The 19,007-nt window shown below is 42.3% G+C and overlaps 1 protein-coding gene across 5 annotated transcripts in view; it reads left to right on the forward strand.

Annotated features, from left to right (window-relative positions):
• Nucleotides 1-1,906: 1,906 nt before the first annotated feature.
• Nucleotides 1,907-19,007, forward strand: part of EMB2746 (RNA-metabolising metallo-beta-lactamase family protein) — a 63,536-nt gene continuing 46,435 nt past the window's right edge. For 2 of the 5 annotated variants that reach the window (XR_015971872.1, XM_008813579.5), the window contains exons 1-6: nt 1,928-2,346; nt 3,157-3,385; nt 4,384-4,507; nt 5,496-5,552; nt 5,836-6,027; nt 6,102-6,179. Coding sequence is in view for 4 of the 5 variants with exons in the window: in XM_008813579.5 (XP_008811801.1) it covers nt 2,235-2,346; nt 3,157-3,385; nt 4,384-4,507; nt 5,496-5,552; nt 5,836-6,027; nt 6,102-6,179 (792 nt within the window). In the remaining variant the exon portion in view is untranslated. Of the gene's footprint in view, nt 2,347-3,156; nt 3,386-4,383; nt 4,508-5,495; nt 5,553-5,835; nt 6,028-6,101; nt 6,180-19,007 lie in introns of all 5 variants that reach the window. The other 3 variants (XM_088708317.1, XM_088708316.1, XM_088708318.2) reach the window with 3 other exon arrangements.

A 19,007-nucleotide genomic window follows, 5' to 3' on the forward strand; every position in this document is an offset into this window, starting at 1 on the left:
TTATCGACAATCAAAAATAATTTGACAAAGCTCGCTTTAGGAGATTCTTTATCGACCTATATATAGACCATCAGCTCACCTCAATTGAGAATCCCCAAGCTAATGATAGATTGAGGAAGGTAGTTAATAGAACCATCCTACAAAGCCTAAATATGCGGCTAGATCGAGCGAAAGGACTCTGGGTGGATGAGCTTAATAACATTCTTTGAGTCTATCGAACCACTCACCAGACTCCAACAGAGAGACATCTTTCAGTCTTGCCTTCGACATCGAAGTAGTATTTCGGTGGCTCATAGGATAGACTCCTTCAACGAGTAGAGAAATTCGGAAGACCTTTGAACAAACTTTGATTTTTTTGAAGTTATACGGAACAAGCTTAGATTTGCATGGCTACGTACCAACAAGTAGCTCAATATTGTAACTCTCAAGTGAAAGTCAAGTTTTTCTGGCCAGGAGACCTAGTACTTAGAAGGACTAAAGTGGCCCAACTAACCGAGCAGGGCAAGCTCGCACCTAACCTAGAGGGGCATATAAGGTATTCGAAGTCATACACCCCCGAATCTATTGCTTGAAGCATCTAAATCGGACGCCCACACAATAAAATATTAGTCCCAGTCTAAAAAATTGTCAAAAGTTTACCACAAATAAACTTTTCTTATGGTAGCCAATAACTTTTTCTCTAAATCTAAATCTATTTCTGAAAGTATCATACCCAATGCCAATGTGTATATCTATATTTTATATAAAAATGACAGTTTCAAAATTAGGAAATAATCCCTTCTGATTTTGTCTATTATTTTTATATCAAAAATACCCTTTCACATTTTGTACGATATAAGCAAGATTTAAGATTGCTTTTGAAAATTAACCTAATAAGAGGATGGTTTTTTTTTTATAAATTTAAACATATTTGGGATAACTACTTTTTACAATTAATTTGAAAAAATAAAAAATATAGATAGAGTTGGATTACTTCTAAAAACACAATTTGGGAAAAATAAAAATTATTCTAAATCAAATTTTATGTATTGTAATTATCTTTTAACAATATATATTTCTATTTAAATAATGTTATAAATTTTATATAATTTCAAATTTACTTTTATTTTTCTAAGCCACGCATGCCATGAAGGGGTGTCAAAGGAGGTTGATAATCCACTAATCCTATTTGAAACTTACCTAAATCAAAGGGTTTGGTTATGAAAATTAAACCCAATAAGCTAATGGTTTGGGTTTAGGCTCCGAAATTATATCCAAAGTCTTATTAGATTGGGTTTGGATCTGGTATATCCATACTTGAAAATTCGAAATCCAACTTAACTTTAAATACATGTGCACAACACATATACGCGCACATACACATAAATACATAATATACACATAGCTATGTGTATTTACCAATTATTCTTTTATGATTAAAAAAATTAATAGAGAGTGTGAAACAGTAAATGCTACTTCTAGTAGTCTTTCTGTAACATACTAAATGCGATTAATATTTATTATTGAGCTTAATCATTCTCAGATCTTTTTTTACAACTTCATATTTTTTGATGGCACAGATGCTTAGATAACAAAAGATAGATGTATAGATGCCATCTTTAGATTCAACTTTTTCTTTATATTTCTTTATATAATTACTCTTCATATTTCACAATTCATGAGTCAGCATTTTGAATGTACTATATAATTTTAAAAATAGTTCAAAATATAACAAATTAATTTATTAAATACCTGATTTTTATTCGAAAACTATCCGATATCCGATATTTCTTGGGTCCAGTAATGAGAGGATCCAATTAAATTTGAGTTAGATTTGGATCCTAAATTGGTCCGAACCCGGCCTGCAGAGAAAGATGCGCTGGACCGACCTGACTCTACGTAGACATGTTCGGTACGTGATAAGCCTGCCGCTCGTTCGCCGCACCCTGTCTTGTGTTTCCCCCCGCCGATGCGGCTGAATGCCACCAGCGAGCAGCAGGAAAGGCGATAAGATAGATATTTCCGCCCCATCCAAAACAAAACCTCACTCTCTCTCCGTTTCCCGCTTCCGTCCTCACTCTACCATCATCTCATCTCCCTATTGCTCCGCCCTCCATCCAAAGCTAACATCTCCCTAAAACCCTAAGACGGCTGTAGGGTTTCGATTCGCCGTGAAGAGCTCTCACGCTCGATCCTGGAGCTCCTTCTCCTTCTCGTCCCTCTCCTCTTCTGACCATCTCTTCGAGAGGGGAGCCATGGTTTCTCTCAGCGTGCTCCCATCTCTCTGCCCCTGTGGGCTCTCCCGGAGGCCCAGGCTTCCGAAATCCATAGTTCGGTGCTCTCTCGGATCGTCTTCCTCGGTCCCAGGTCTCTTCTCTTATTTCCCTCTCTCGATTTAGGTGCCAGCTTGTTTTGATTGCTCGCTTTAGGTAGATTGGTCTGGGTTCCTGCTTCTTTAAATTGGCTTCTAATTTTTATTGTTGCATTTTCCCCCTTTTTTGGCCCTTTTCTTAAAGAATAAATGTCGATTTAGATATTCTCGTGACGACTTTGGAACAATATAAATGCTAATAACAAAGTATCTGTTCTAGCTGGGATAGAGGACACTGGCAAAATTTCGCAGGCCCATCTAATTTGGAGTTTGGACAGCTTCCGATGTCAAAGATTCATGTTTTTTTCTACAGTGCCTAACGTTTATTTTTTGCAGGCAGGCTTCATATTGTGGCTATCCTTTGAAACCATTTTATGTATCTTCCAAAACCACACTGTCCAGATTATGAATTTGGGCTCCCTAGCTTTCTTTACCTGGTTGTTGTACCATACCATTTTGTTTGGCAGCCCACACTATCCAGATTATGAATTTGGACTGCCTAGCTATCTTTACCTGGTTGTTGTACACATACCATTTTGTTTGGAAGCATAATGCTAATAATATTGCCCAAATTCCTTTACGGCTTTCCCCTGCACTCCTATCCTGTCAGTGTGTGAATATATATATATATTTTTGTGCTTTAAGTGGCAATAAATAATACTGTAATTGTTGACCTTGTAGCTTTTGTTTATCTGTGAAATGCAATAATGTGATATTGTGGATGTTCTCATAACTGCTAATTCTTTGGTTTTGATGTTTCTATTCTTTGTAGTCTTACTGCCAGCACATTGACATTTCAATTGTAGGTTCCCGGGAATCTAAAGTTTCCCGCAGAAAATCCAGAAGAACTGAAGGGGTGCGGAAAAGCATGGAAGATCCTGTCCAGCGCAAATTGGAACAGTTTTATGAAGGATTAGATGGTCCACCACTCCGTGTGCTTCCAATAGGCGGTTTGGGGGAAATTGGGATGAACTGCATGCTTGTAGGAAACTATGACCGTTATATCTTAATTGATGCAGGTGTCATGTTCCCAGAGTATGTTTCAGAAAGTCAATTGCATTTGCATTATCCATTGCAGCTATACTCCAGCCTATTTTATGTATATGCTTGATTCAACTGTAGACCTAATTGGAATATTAAAGCTCAAAAGCCTATCAATTTAGATAGGAGTAAGACGTTTTTGATTTCATGATCATGATTTTTTAACCTATTGTTTAATCTTAGAAATTTTGACCGAAGGCCTGTTTGGTTGCTTGGGCTAAAAATCCTATGGGATTCACGGGTTGGGCCAGTATAACCAGCAAAATTAAAAATTTATAGGCTGGGCTAGGCCTATATTCATAAATACCTAGGAGTAGCTTTGCAATGGGCCGGCTAGGAATGTTGCCCTATTGCTAGGGTCTTTTTTTTTCTTCCGATGGGATTTGGGCCGGCTTACTCCAAAGCTACTCCTGAATATTTATGAATATAGGCCTAGTTCAGCTTATAATTCTAGAATTTTGCTGGTTGTATTGGCCCAACCCACGAATTTCATAGGATTTTCAGCCCAATCATTCAAACATGCCCTGATGTATTTCTAGAGAATTTGGATTTTTTTAAGACACACCTGGAAAGCTACTTTCAAAACTCTTATATTTCTTTTTCACGATAGATGAAAAATCATAGAATATCAGTTTTGTTTTTCTCTAGTTCACCCAAATAAAGCTTCTGTGAAGTGAATGAACATACAACAGAACTTTTTTTATGGCATTGTGGGAAGTAGTTGTTTTTCCTTCCTTATGCTACTTGTTGTAGCGCCTCAATCATATTATTCAAGTCCTAGCCATATTACAAATTAAAATGTTGTGCGAAAATGCTTTATTTTGTGCATATCCATTTCTATCTTTTATTTTACATTTTGCATATTATATATTCCCTGCATGTCTGCTGACTTTTCTAATACAGTCACATCATATGTTGTGCTTCTATCTACTTCTTAACATTCCTCACTGCTGCTACTTTGGTTTTTAATGGCTGTGTTACATGCATAATAGTTATGATGAGTTTGGAGTCCAAAAGATTGTTCCTGATATAACATTCATCAAGAGATGGAGCCATAAAATTGAAGCAGTTGTTATAACACATGGCCATGAGGATCACATTGGTGCGTTGCCATGGGTAAAGTTTCATTCTAATGCTTGAAACTGTTGTATCTTTTTTACATTTGACATTATTATGATTCTCTATATAATTAATTCAAATGATATTCATCGTAACAGTTATAAGTTATGTATTCAAATATGTTTTATTAGAGAATGGCTGTTTGCATCACCTTTCCTGAGAGGTTAGGTTATACTCAGAACATAATATGCAGGATGATTTGGGAAGGTGAATGTGTTTAAGTGCTTCCTGCAATTGGTTCTTGGTCTTGAATGAACCAAAAGCAGTTTCATGTTCAAGATTTTTGAGGTTGTTAGGGCATAAATTTATTTGTCATTCGCATCACTTATTCATCAGCATTTCTTTTCCATTCTGTTAGTAAATTAGCAATGCAGAATGGTAGAATCATGTAGAGATGAAACCACTTGGAAGTATCTCAGTTTTTTCCTGACCCATTAATTGAATCTGATTATCATTGGTAAACAAATACTGCTTGTGCTCTTATGGTCTAACTAGGTTTAGTTGCTTCAGAACACTTTTGCTAGACCTGGACCAGTTTAGTTGGACTTTTAGAAGTCAACAAGTGGTCTCTAACAGAGATGCACTTTTACTTTATTCATTTACAAATCAATGATGACTTCGGATCAATAGCTAAATGGAAAAGTTTTCATAAAGTTGTTGGAATATCTGCTTCAATTTGAAAATAAATTTCTTGGTATACATACCACAATTAAAGAATGTAAGTTTCTTTGGTTTGGCAGTATTCTGTGCATGGTGCTATCATAAATCTTTTTTCTACTCAGCTGAAGATATGTCTTTCGCAATAAGATCTCTTATCATGTATATGCTGTTGGTCATGTAAGGATGAATGACCACATTCTTTTTATTGCAAATATGATATCTGAGCATCATTTTACATCAATCTTCTGCACTTGTTGCATTCCCTCAAATTTTGAAGTAGCTAAATGTTCTTGCGGTTTCTGATTCGTACTGCTCTATGAAACAGGTTATCCCAGCTTTGGATTCTCATACACCAATATTTGCTTCATCTTTTACAATGGAGGTATGTGTCACTAATGATAGCAAGTTGCTGTAATAAGTTTGAAGGGTATACTTGTATAGGTTCAACATTGACAGATTTTATGATGTTATAGATTTTATATGCATCAGATTTTTTTATTTTTTATTTTTTACTTTTATGCATGAAACGAGCATGTTTATCTCCAAGTAATCTTTATCTCTTGCATGCAGGCATCCACCCCCACATTTCTTCTTTCCTTTTCAAAATCTCTTTATGACCTTTCACACAAAAAAGTAAGAAGCTTTCTGTTTTTATCTGTGAACAGCTTATTAAGAAGCGATTGAAGGAGTTTGGGATTTTTGTTCCATCCAGGCTTAAGTTATTTAAGATCAGAAAGAAGTTCCTTGCTGGACCATTTGAAGTGGAGCCGATCCGTGTAACTCATTCAATTCCTGATTGCTGTGGCTTGGTTCTCCGCTGCAGTGATGGTACCATTCTGCATACTGGTGACTGGAAGGTAAACTACATTGTTATTATGAAGCTTTTAATATCTATTGGTCTTAGTTGCATAATAAATTAAATGTTTTGCAGATTGATGAGTCACCATTGGATGGTAAAGTTTTTGATCGTGAAGCATTGGAGGAGCTCTCTAAAGAAGGGGTGACTTTAGTAAGTTTTCTGAGTATATATTTTCTCATTCTGTTTCCCTTTGTTTTTCTTTCTTTCTTCATTGTGAGATAGAGCTCTGAATATCTGATATGCTGTGAACTGTACCCTGCTCGTGTATCGTTGTTGTGTGTAATGTGTTGCCTGTTTCTCTTATAAGCAATCTATCTACTGTCAATCGTTAATCTCCAAATATTTATATTTATTTGAATCTTTTATGCCTATGGAGCTCTCCAAGATGGTGGAAGCTTTCTGTATTTTTTCTTGATCACTTCTTGCTCAACTACTTTATGATTGTCCCTTTCTTAATAAGTCGTACAAAGAAAGTACCACCCATATAATTAAAAATTTATCGTAAAGATTCTGCACCTGTGACCTCTCTTTTTGTGTAGGTAAATAAATTGTCACCATTGCAAAAACCAGCTTCATTTGAATATGTTGTTAGAATCTTTACAATTAAGATTTGGCACATAAATATTTGATTTCATGTTTTACAACTCCATGAGATGGCCTAGTGTTTAGGATTCAATAAAATTGGAATGCAAGAGATAAGCTGCCTTGAAGTTTAGCCACCATGTCCTGCTAGTAGTATTGTTATTTGTCTTTTAACTGTCAAGAACACCTTAACATGTTACCTAAGTAGTTCATTTATGCTACAAGTGTAGTTTTGAAAATTGATATAGAACCAAGGTTTTGAGGAATAAAGTAGAATACAAAAGAAAGAAACAGAAGGTATTCATGTAAAAGAGAAGGGATGGATATTTATTATGCGGCTACTACCATGAAATGGACTAAATACATTGTATTAACCACACTCAGATAAGTAAGACAGATTTAACATTGTTATTACTATGTTGCTACAATTGTGGATTAGCAATAATTTAAAACCATCATAAACCATGGTTACTATTGAAATAAACATTTACTAGAATCGAAGAGATAAAGTAATTCATGAATTTGTTATAATCACTATTACTAGGACCATGCTAATTAAACATCAAAAGTTTTTAATTAAAAATGTTTTGAACTTTATTGAGAATAAAAAAAAATCAGTAGGTGGAGTTGTTTATAACTCAAAATTCTAGAAGATAATCCATCTTACACCCAACCATGATTGGTCTATTTTATAATGTTAACAAACCTAAACAACAACTTTTCTCTTGAGGAAAACTAATCTAAACAATAATGTTTAATTGTCAATCCCATGTTCAACTTTGTGAGAATGATGACCGATCTAAACTATTTAGGCATAGGCAGAAAGAAACCGAATAGTAAGAAAAGGAAGTATCACTTATGACTTATGGCCTTAATATATTAGGGTAGTGGAGATAAATCTCTCTTTTCTTGAAATATGGAAAACAAAAAGAGAAAGATCGTTAGGGCAAAACCAAAACAAAGGAAGCTACAGATGAACCAGTGAAAAATAGATATATATCTTATTAATTTGACTCTTTATATATGCTATTGGCTACCTGATTTGATCAAAGCCCTTGCTTCTTTGTCTGATTAGAATTTTAAATGAAATGCCAAAACGAGGTGAGAGTCCAAGCTTCCTCAAATAACATCAAAAGGAATTGTCCTGATTCATAGATCTAGTTGGGAGTTCATTAATATCCTATGAATTAGAACAACCCTGTGATGTGAGCAGGATAGGGGGGCCCATGCTTGGGTTTGAGGTGGGATGGCAGCTAGCCAATGTTTTAGGAGACAGTGGTTAACAGTATCTGGAGAACTACCAAAAAAAGGCTGCTCCACCCCTATGAAGTATAGTCTTGGCTGTGGGCAACTTTTGCTGAAAACCTATAAATATTCTCTAATTGTAAAGCATAAAAGCCTTACTGTAAGTCCTGCTATATGTCTCCAGATATATAACCTATAAATGCAGATCTATAACCTGTAAATACCATATAAACCTAAATGTTACAAATTCTTTATGCGCAAATTCCAATTAAATCAATGACAAAACACATATTCCATCATAAATTGTTAAAGACACTTGATATATTAATATTTAAGTTAAAACCTAAAATAGTAAATGCCATTCTTTCCTCTAAGCAGTTGAATCAGTCCAAGTGCAAAATAGCAATGGAAGCTCAGAAGACATGATTGAACCTAACAAAAAAAGAGACTAGTCAATGTTAGTTTCAGTAAATAGGTGAAAATAACAACAAAGGATGCTGAAAATTGGAGGGCAACACATGCATGGCAAATTAAAATCCTATATTGGGAGCAAGGCTGAAAGAAGTCACAAATTTATAGGAATGGAATAATGCTTTAGTGCTACCAACATTAGGTTATTGAAATTGTTGCCGTTGAGAATCGGTATGACTGAGGTGCCGGGCTGGCGAGGTTGCTGGAGGGCTCGATGGTCAACTGTTCAAGTTGTGTAGATCGGTGACGTACTCGAAATCGTGCTTGGAAGATGGGGTCATGCTCGGGATTTTGCTCCGAAGTTGGGTTCAACTTGAAACAGCAAAGAGGAAGAAGTCCTTTTGCCGAAGAGTGTCCGACGGGGACCTTCGTTGCCTAAGTCAGAGAGACTCTCAAGGAACAACGGAGGTTGGGAGCGATAACATGATGGTGTGTGAGAGCTTGAGAGCACTTACGTAAAGGCCCCCTAGGATTGGATTGTATAGGTGAGGGCTGGCACCTGTTTTCAGAGGATTAGGGCATGTGAGCTGGCCATTTTTAGCAGGCTGCCACATGTTTCGAAGATCACGCACAATTGTTTTGCATGTGCGTCATGCTCTGCGTATCTCACAGGCGCGGTTGGGAAACCACCTATGATTATAGCCGAGGTGTTGGTAACTAGGGGGAGATTTCGAAATTCAAAAGGTTCTTTGCATGCTTCTAGGCTTGCCACATGGCAGGCCTTGGTTGATAGGTTGAAGGCCTCAAGGATGGGTTTGATTGGCTGGTCCTCCACGTCAGCTGTGGTCGGTTCCAAGGCGTATCACTTACCCCTCGCTTTTCAGGTTGAGTGAACTTGTTGGCACAGATGGTGGAAGTAATCCCGTCGACGAGACCAACCAGTCGAGGTGACATGTGAAGCCAAGCCAGGCGATGTTGCTGTGCCATTGTGGTTGTCCTTTCAATTTTGGCGTGGAGGTTTTCCAGATACTGCATTTATGAAGGGTGTGGTTGCTCCTACCTCTCTCGAAGTGTTGTCATTCACAGAGGGAATATCGACTTAATGATTAGAGTTTAGGGATCGATGATGATCCGAGGGACTATCTGGAAGCGAACGCTCGGGCGACATATGGTGAGGATCAACTAGGGTAGGTGAGCCATCAGAGTTTAGCCCTTTCGCTGGAGTTTGTTTGCTATAGTGAATCTTTTGTAGGTTTTTCTTAAGCTTTTGTTCTTGGCTTGTTTTGGGTCTCCTTTCTCTTTTTTTCTTTATCTTGCCTTTGGTCTTCCCCCATGGATCCATCTATTGATGACTGGTCCACGGGTGTTGAGGGAGCAGGTCAGGACTCTCCTGACTGAGCTTCTGTGGCCTCGGGGGAATCCACCTCGAGGTCATCTTAGGTTCGGATACTGAAAGAAGTATTCTGGAAGAGTCTGACCTCCATTAGATTTAGGCCGAGTTTTTTATCCCTCGAAACTTCTCGGAGTTGCTTGGTCCTTCTGGTTGGGTGATGTTGTCGGGGAAGAGTCTGGTTGCCCTTTATGAGGGGTGAGGATGGAGGTGAGGCTCTCCATTCATTTGATTATTCTTGACTTGCTAGCCCAGTATCAGCTTGTCCTGTCCTAGTTTGTCCCCACTGCATGGAGGATGTTAGTCGGCCTTTTCTGCTTTTTGAGATTCCATGGGATTGTCCCAATCATGGGGCTTTTCTGAGCCTTCATCCAAGTCAAGGCACACCCTTAGAATAAAGGGTGATTCCCATCCGGCTCTTCTTGTATTCATGGTTGGAAGGCTAGTTCTTTTTTGTGACCTCGACGGATTTCTTGGGCTTTTCGACATGGTGGAGGACATCACAAAAGAAGGCGTTGAGCCTTTTCCCCATCTTGTTGGATAAGGAGCAGGAGTCGATCGACATCCTTCGCCAGATGAAGGCCCTAATTTTTGTCGAGCTGCTTAGTGAGGCGAATTTAGTAAGTACCAGTCTCAGTTCCGCTTCCGTCGGGGGTAATTTTCTCCATCTTGTCTTTTTCCCTTTTATTGAGGTTGTTTGGCTGGTTGTTTTTATATTTGCAGTGATGAAGTTTGATGTGGACAAGTTGTTTAACTCCTTAAAGAAGAGACCTGAAGGAGGTAGTCTGTCGTCAGGGAAGAAGGTGGTGGTGGGCTCGCCTGCTATTGAGGCTGAGCCCCCCACCGCATCAGGCTTAATCGTAGGGCCGAAGAGAGGCCCACCAGAGAGGAATCGCTGGAGGTGGAAGCAATCGCCGCCTTCCCCGTTTTGGCCTGTCCCCCTATCTCAGAGGCTTTTCTGGAAATGTTTTCATTTGGGGCCTTCGAGGCCGTTTAGGCAGTTGCGCCTGCAGCTGCATCGGCTTTTGCGACTGCTCCAGAAGCCATTCAAGTTCCCATGGATGTCTGAAGCAACCCCATATTCGGCTGCTTACCTAGGGGCGATAGGGTTTCGGCGCCTACCCTGGATGCCGTTTCAACTCTAGCGTCGGTGTCCAAACCAATGCTTACCTCGTCCACTGCCATCGGGATTTTTCATGCATCTGCCTTGACATCCTGGCCTTTTCCGTAGGGTCCTGAGTCGGCAACATTCCGACCAAATTGGTCGGTGAGGACTACCAATTCGGTGCTTTGCTAGGGCGATCCTAGAGTAATGTGGGATATGGTCCGGAGGTTATGCTCCCCGAAGACGAGCAGAAGCTTCGGAGGAGGCCAGTCAAGAACATGCTCACAACGACATGCCGCACTGCTAATGAGGTAAAGGCACAAGCTCTAATACTTTAAGACTCTTTCTCCGTTGAAGGAAATGACTATCTTCTCCTTTTTGTTTGCTGGGGATGTACGTCGCCAAAGTGATCATCGAGATCATCCGCTTTTACCAGCGAAAATCAGAGAGATTGATCGCCGCATCCGAGAGGCCGAGCGAAGGAGGGCTTAGGCCGAGGAGAAGCAGGAAGCAACTAAGAAGGCAAGAGAGGAGGCGAAGGCCCAAGTCCGCCTCTCTGAAATAAGGGCTAAGGCCGCCGAGGGTGAACTGAGCTTGATGGCGACAACTTTAGGCAATCCAGCGGGTAGTCAACAAGGAGATGGCCTAGGACAGGAGAAAGGACGATGAGGAGATCGCTCGTCTGAAGGACATGGTGGCCGAAGTTGAGGGCAGAGCTTCTCAAGCTAAGGAGAGGTTTGCCTGGGCGGATGACAAGACCACCCGATCGGAGGAGCTATCGCTGAGGAGAAAGCCGCCTGAGCTTGAAGAAGTAGCCCGCACCAAGGAGGAGGTCGCCCAAGCTGAAAGGGCTCATGCTAAGGAAGAGACCTAGTGTGCCGTTGCAGAGTACAAAAAATTGCAGGAGCCTGCAACAAGATGTCGGAGGCTGCCAGGGACTCCTTCAAGAAAGGCTTCACTATCTGTCAACGAAGGGTCAATAAGTTGCTTCCTAAGGTTGATCTCAGCTCAGTCACTTTCTTGGGGGAATCTTCCGACGAGTGGGCCTTCTTGAGAGGGAGTGACGACGAAGAGGAGGAAGAAGAAGAGGAAGAGGAGGAAGAAGAAAAGAGAGGAGATGAGCAGAATATCTCGGATATCCATGAGCTGGAATTTTGTACTTCTATGCTACTTTTTGTAATCCTTCCTCTTCTTGAATGGAATGGATTATCTTCCCATCTCCCTCTTGTTCATTCAATTTTCACCAAGTGTTTTGCTTGGAATAGCTCGTTCCATGGACTTAAACTTTCGTTTGGCGTTTAGGTAGAGCAGCTCGGTACCTTGGCTAATGCATAGCTTATGGTAGCTCGGCATATGGTCCGAGGTAGGCTTGCTTGGGGAAGATTGGCGAGAAAACTATTGCAGGCTCAAAGTGGCCTACCCCCCAGTTGCTACATGGTTGGGCCCTATATTTGAAATGGTCTTTTTTAAAATCATCCATTCATCTTGTAAGGTGTGGATGTGCTTGTTTTCGAGGTCCCAAGGGACTTTCCTTAGGCACGCTGCCTGGTGAAGATCTTTCTTTGAGCTTTGCATTGTTTTTATGAGGATAATAACTCTTGGTGATGCTATCCCAAAAGTTAGGTTGTAGGGAATGTTTCCTGAAATGAATGCGGATCGTCAAGAGCTCGGTGGTTTGACACATGGCGGGTGATCAGATGGGATGACTTGATCTTAGTCGTTTGAGTGGCCGATAAAAGAAGCAAGGACTCGCCCCTTTGTGAAGAGGACAATCTCCACCTTTCATTTCCGTTTTCTTGTCCTTTGCCTGGGCATGATGAATCGTTCATTGGCAGAATGGTTGCTAGATCATCTCAAGGCTCTCCAATTGAGTTTTTAGCAGGCCATGGAGCAATTTGGCGAAGGTCGAAGGCGAACTTGGACTTCTCCATGGCAGATTGGTTGCAGGAAGGGCGATGCCAGCCCATCATAAGGCGACATCAACCCATCATAAGGCGATGGAGATAAAGGTGGAGCTGAGGTTGGCCAAGATCCAAGCAGAAGAAACAGACCTTAGGGTCTTCGAATTCATGAGGGAGCTGCAAGTTGTACGCCAGCATGCCATAGAGATCGAGAACAAGTCTTCCCAAATAATAGAGTGCGAGCCTTCGGCTGGGTCTGAGTAGAACATTGTTGAGTTTGCACTGGGACTGCTAGGATGAGAACTCCCCCTTGACCCCTTCGAGCTTTTTGAGGGGGCACAACACAAGGTAAGAGCTGGACTCCTTTTGGATGTTGTAGCCAGTGAGGGTTCGACCGTCCTCAAGCTGCCCTAATGGAGCGTGGCTTCTCGATTAACTATTACTTCATCTGAATTGTAGTGTTCTATGTTACCCCATTTTTGTAAATTTGCTTGGTTAATAGACCATTACCACTGTAACTAAAGCATTGGATGAATAAAGGTTTCTCTTATCCCTTTGTTTTTCATTTTTTGCTTTGTTTGATGTGGTGTGTACAATCCGGTGGGGTTGAATCGGCTAGCACAATGTGTCGCTATCCTGAAAACTATTAGATTTCAACCTTTTGGGGGATCGAGTTGCGGACTCATCACTGGTGAATACCGAGGCCTTGTCCCTTAGGCTCGGTGTCAACTTTGTTTATTGAGAGCAGTGATTTGCAATATTTGCATGTGCGGACTATCTGAAAAGGTTGCTATTGGTTTCCAATTGACTGACTGCCAATGGCACCGATCAACGTTTTATCTGGGCTGCTGCTGTTTTGATGAGGATCGATTAACTGGTCAAGTTCTTGGCTCGGAGGCCGGTCCCTCTACTTGTGCTGTGCTGACCTATGGAGGTCAGTTAGCTCGTCAAGTCTTCGGCTCGAAGATAGGCTCTTCTACTTGAGCTGTCTCGACCTATGGAGATCAGTTAGCTTATCAAATCTCGACTCAGAGGATGGTCCCTTCACTTGGGCTGTCCTGATCTAAGGAGGTTGGTTAGCTCGTCAAGTATTCGACTCGCAAGTCGGTCCCTCCATTTGGGTTGTCCCGACCTATGGAGGTCGGTTAGCTCGTCAAATCTTCGGCTTGGAAGCCGGTAAGACAGGGTATTAGCCCCTACGGAAGCTCTTCCAAGAACTTTCTAGCTGTGATGGCTTATAGGTCGGGGCTGTTAAGTAGCTCGTCCAACGAACGGAGGTGTAGGCCCCCGCAGAAATTCCCCCAGAAACTTCCTACCCACGAAGGCTTATAGGTTTGGGCTGTTAAGTAGCTCGTTCGACCCATCATGCTCGAAGGCGTCTTTGTCGACGGTCACACTAGGATGCGCCTGATCTTGTGGCTAGAGTCCGATCTGAAATACTTAGACGGTTTTTGCCAAAAGAGAAGAGTTTCATTGATGAGCTAGACTTACAAAATGTATTGGTACACCTTACTGATAATAAATCTGGAGGTTGGTGGAATTCCATGTTCGAGGTATGGATGTTCCATTCAGATGCTCTGGGTGGTAGGTTTCGGAGCGTACGATCTCGGATGTCCTATACGATCCCTTCCAGTTTGGTATGAGCTTACCCCATGTGGCTGGTTGGGCCACTTTGATTCTTCTGAGTACTAGGGCCTCAGATCCTAAAAATTTGACTCACTCGAGAGTTGTAATATCGGGCTGCTCATCGTTGGTATGTAGCCATACAAATTAGAGCTCGTTCCCTTGTCTCTTCAAGAAGGTCAAGGTTAGCTCAGAGGTAGACGGTAGGAGTCCATTCGATGAGACGGTAGATCGATGCCTAAGGTGAGGCTAAAAGGTGTTTCTCCTGTCAGAGTCCAATAAGTGGTTCGGTAAGCCCGAAGAATACTATGGAGCTCATCCACTCAGAATCCTTGTGCTCTATCCAGCTACATCTTCAGGTCTTGCAGGATAGTTCTGTTAGTCACTTCGACCTCTTTATTTTCTTGTGGATGCCCAATTGAAGTGAGCCTATGGTCTATATGCAGGTCAACGTAGAAGCCTCTGAAGCGGGTGTTGTTGAACTACCTCCCATTATCGGTAATAATGGATCGAGGAAGTCCGAAGCGGCATATAATGAACTTTCATGCAAAATCTTGGGCATTTTTCTTAGTGATCTAGGCTAGGGGCTCTGCCTCAATCCACTTAGTGAAGTAGTTGATGGGACCATTAGGAATTTTCTCTGCTCCTTTGCATGAGGGAATGGTTCAAGGATATCCATTCCTAACTAGGAAAGAGGCCAAGGAGCGCGGTTCAAAGTAAGTGGAGCTGCCGGCACCGCTACCATCCTCTCCTTGGCATGACCCTCTTAGCCGACCTTGATCCTTGTCCCAGCTCCAAGGCATATAATCCAACCGATATTGCATTAGCCATGCCAATACTCTATGGCCGACTGGCTCCTGTGGATCCCCACGAGACATCACCCCGCAATGCTTATGGGACTTGCCTATTAGGGTAGCTCAATTCCTTGTCCGACTAGTCTCTTTTTGCCTCTTGTCTCCACCATAGAGATCAAGAACACATAGAGTAGCCCGAACAATTCCTAGAGGACCAACCTCTCGGAAATCCCCTTCCTGTGCAATGTGGCCAGCTCGTCCGACTAGCATTGCCTCAAACGCCTCCACGCGAGACCATTCGGGTGTGGCATTGCCTTGCCCCGCAATCGTGCCATGGTGGACTCGTGTCCTACGACTCTAGGGGAGTCGGGAATGAGACTAAAGCTTCGCGTCCCTCCTCAACCAAGAGGAAGCCTCGAGTATCCCCAAATGTCTTGGCAGTCTATTGCCATGCCAAATATCATGCTTCTCGAGCTCTCCGATATCATGCCATAGTCATGCCAAACCCTCCACCGCATCATGCCCTGCCCATGCCGGCATCCCCTACGACGGGCCCGTAGTTAAGTCCGTGACAATTCTCCTCTACTCAAGCTGTCGACGCCCTTATTGACGTCCAAGCCACTGCTCTGCAGTTTGGTTGCCGTGACCAAATGTCCATTGCAGCTACTGCAACTACGGTTCCTTAAGCCAAAGCCCCACGGCCTTGGTGTCCTTATCCTTTCTCCACCACTGAGAATCCATCATCCACACCGCACTGACTCTTCCACGGAACCAATTGGTCCATATCCTGATGTTGGCTTCTACCTTTGTCATTGTGCTGTGGTCCTCTGACCTTCTAACCGCATGGCACTTGTTGGACTCTTCCAAGGCTTGACTCCCGGTTGCTCCAATCTGAGAGCAACCACTGCATCTTCTGACCTTCCAACTGTATGGCACTTCTCAGACTCTTCCAAGGCTTGACTTTCGATTGCCCTAATTTGAGAACGGCCACCACATCTTTTGACCTTCCAACTGCATGACACTTCTCAGACTCTTCTAAAGCTTCACTCTCGATTGCCCCAATCTGAGAGCGGCCACTGCTTCCGCCAGAGCATCCTTGGTCCTCTGACCCATGAAATCCACTGAAAACTAAGCAGAGTGACGCTCCTTGGACTCTTCCCAAGGCTTAACTCTCGATCCTTCTTGATCTAAGAGCGGGCAAACTGGAATTTGCACCTTGTAAGACTTCGACCTCCGACTCAAATTCGTTGCCGGCAGCACAAAACGACACTCCTTGGACTGCATCCAAGGCTTAACTCCTGTCCGTCTGGATCTAGGAGTGGCCCTCCCAATTAGTCCCCTCTAGCAACTCATCTCCAACACCTGGCCTTGCTACATAACCACCTTGCGACCTTGTGGTAATTTCGATTTTTTCTGTTCAGCACCATGCCTTCGGACCTTTCCACACTGCACCGTTGCCAAGTAGAAGCAAGTCGCCTCCATTTCTTTGCGTCATCCCATACCAACACTCAGGTCCACAAATGCTACCAAACGGGACCTTGATATCCGATCAAGGTCACTTCCTGCTTTGCTCAAGTCTCTCAACATAGCAATCTTCACTCCCAGCTCCAATTATCTGCCTCTATAGAACTACTGTCATGCTGTCTTCTGAGATACTCAGCCTATCTGGCTGCTTTTTTGTCTTCACCTTGAGTCTGTGGAACCAATACAAGGCTATTCCACTAGCCTGCCTCACTTCTGACTCCAATACCTCGACACCCTTTTGCAAATGACATCTGAGCCTTATAGTGCTTCACAGCATGTCAATTTTTCATCACAACCATCTTGGCCAACAATTGCACCGTCCTCGTGCTTCACCTCCTGCAACCTGACATCGCATGCTCGTGCAGCGAGCAAGCACCCTTGGCCAAATATCTGCTGCCTTAGTTACCTCGGCTTCCCAGCGCCTTCACCTTGAGAGCAGTTTCATGAGTTCCATTTAGATTTTGCCACTCAAGTATGTTAGGTCCACACTTGCCCACACAAGAGATGGCTCTTTCCAATGTTCCCATCTTTATGCAACTGGGTCTCTCAACTCTCCAAGCTTCACCTCAGCTTGTACTTCAAACTTGGATGCTGCACCTTTTCCTCCGCAGTGCAGACATACCCTAGTACCTCAGTCCATTTACCCTACTCTGGCTGTTAGGAGATCCTAGTCCCTCAAGACGCTCTTCCTTGCAATTTTGTATGCAACTCAAGTGCTTCAGTATTTGCGAGCACTCTTCACCCTGAATTCCTTTCCTCAGCCACAAACTGGTAGACTTTTACCTTCACAGGCTCCTATCGGCCTGGGCCATCGATGAGCAACCTTAAATCGTTCAGCACTGAGCATATTGCGTCTGCAACATGCTCCCCCTCTTTGAGTCATTGACAGCCACAATAGACTCAGACATCCAGCTCCTCTGACACTGGACTTCAATATCTATGGTTCATATCATTGCTTTGGATACCCCGTATTTGCAACCAAATGCATGCAACCTGATACCTTACATACCAGAACCCAACAGCAAGCACTACATCGAGCATCGACTTAGCAAACTTTTGCTCTGATACCAACTATCATAGGGTGAGTGTTTTCCTAACCCAAACACTCATGTGGCGCCCCGATATGCTACACACCAAGGTCAGCTTTCTTAAGTCCTTCCTTTGGACACATGCATACGAATGAGCAGCAGTCCAACCTCATAGCCAAGCATGCACTTCTATGCCCTTGCCTAGCAACTCTGTCGAATTGAACACATGCGACAACCATAAGTGTCCGCAAGCAACTCTACCCCTCGGGTCAACAATAACGCTCATGCGCACCTTCGTGCTATAGTATAGGCTCTTCCCAAGAGTGTTCCACAACTCGGCACCTCTGTGCCAACTCTATGGCTTTGCCCCACAAGCCAAGTATTGCTTCCCCAAGATGTCCTGATTCTTAGAGTACTTCCATGCCATGACATAACCACTGTGTCACCGTTCCGCAAACCACCCAACTACCCTTCAAGAATACACAGACCAAATCCACACGGCACAACTATGCATGAGGCTCGAGAAAATCCGTCTCTAGTGCTGCCCAGCTGAGCCACCAAGACGACTTGCACCGCAACAAATTAAAGAAAATCAGTAATATGTTTGCAAATTATCCAATAGTATCAGATATGTTCCTGTTAGAGACTTATAATACATAGAGATCTGCTGTCTCCTCTGTCCAAATTATCACATACAATTTAAATGAAAACTAAACCAAATATTATATTTGTTGATTTGGAGTGATTTGTAGTGATCCAAGTCTCAAGTTAATTTAGTGGTCATGAATACTTGGAACCTTTGGCCCTTTTCTCTTCCGGTCAGTGTGGCATTCTGCTGACCCTGCAGCAGTGTTAGTATCTGCTGTTGCTTACTGACACAAACAGTGGATCTGCTTCTCCATGAAGCCATCTAGCCTATAGTGTTCACATACTTGTTAATTTAAATGATATTTTCTCACTTTATCCAGTACCAAGCATATGTTCTGCACATGATGGTTTTGAGTGGGGGTACTGCATTGGTGAATGTGATTAGGTCAAAGATGAAATATTTGGAATTGTTTTTTCTTTAATCACGAATTCTTTTTAATTGTGAGTATTGATATGGTGCATCCTCACTTTTGGTTAATATATTTCTCCAATTCTCTGTCCAAAGTACTACTGTTGTATCTGTATGATGTGGGATGATTATCGAAGAAGAGGGTATGTTTAATAAGTTGAGCCTCGGAACCTCACATGTAAAGTGTCCAGCCATGCTGGGTCTTCACATTGTAATGTATATCAGAGATTGCCAGCAATTTATGTCCTTAATCTAATTTATTTAAATCAATTTCTGTCATTCATGTATCCACATTTAACTTAACTACTCAATGCTATG

The sequence above is a fragment of the Phoenix dactylifera genome, chromosome 12 (assembly GCF_051530095.1).
Source record: "Phoenix dactylifera cultivar Ajwa chromosome 12, Ajwa_hap1_PhDact_Kaust_v1.1, whole genome shotgun sequence".
Lineage (NCBI taxonomy): Eukaryota > Viridiplantae > Streptophyta > Magnoliopsida > Arecales > Arecaceae > Phoenix > Phoenix dactylifera.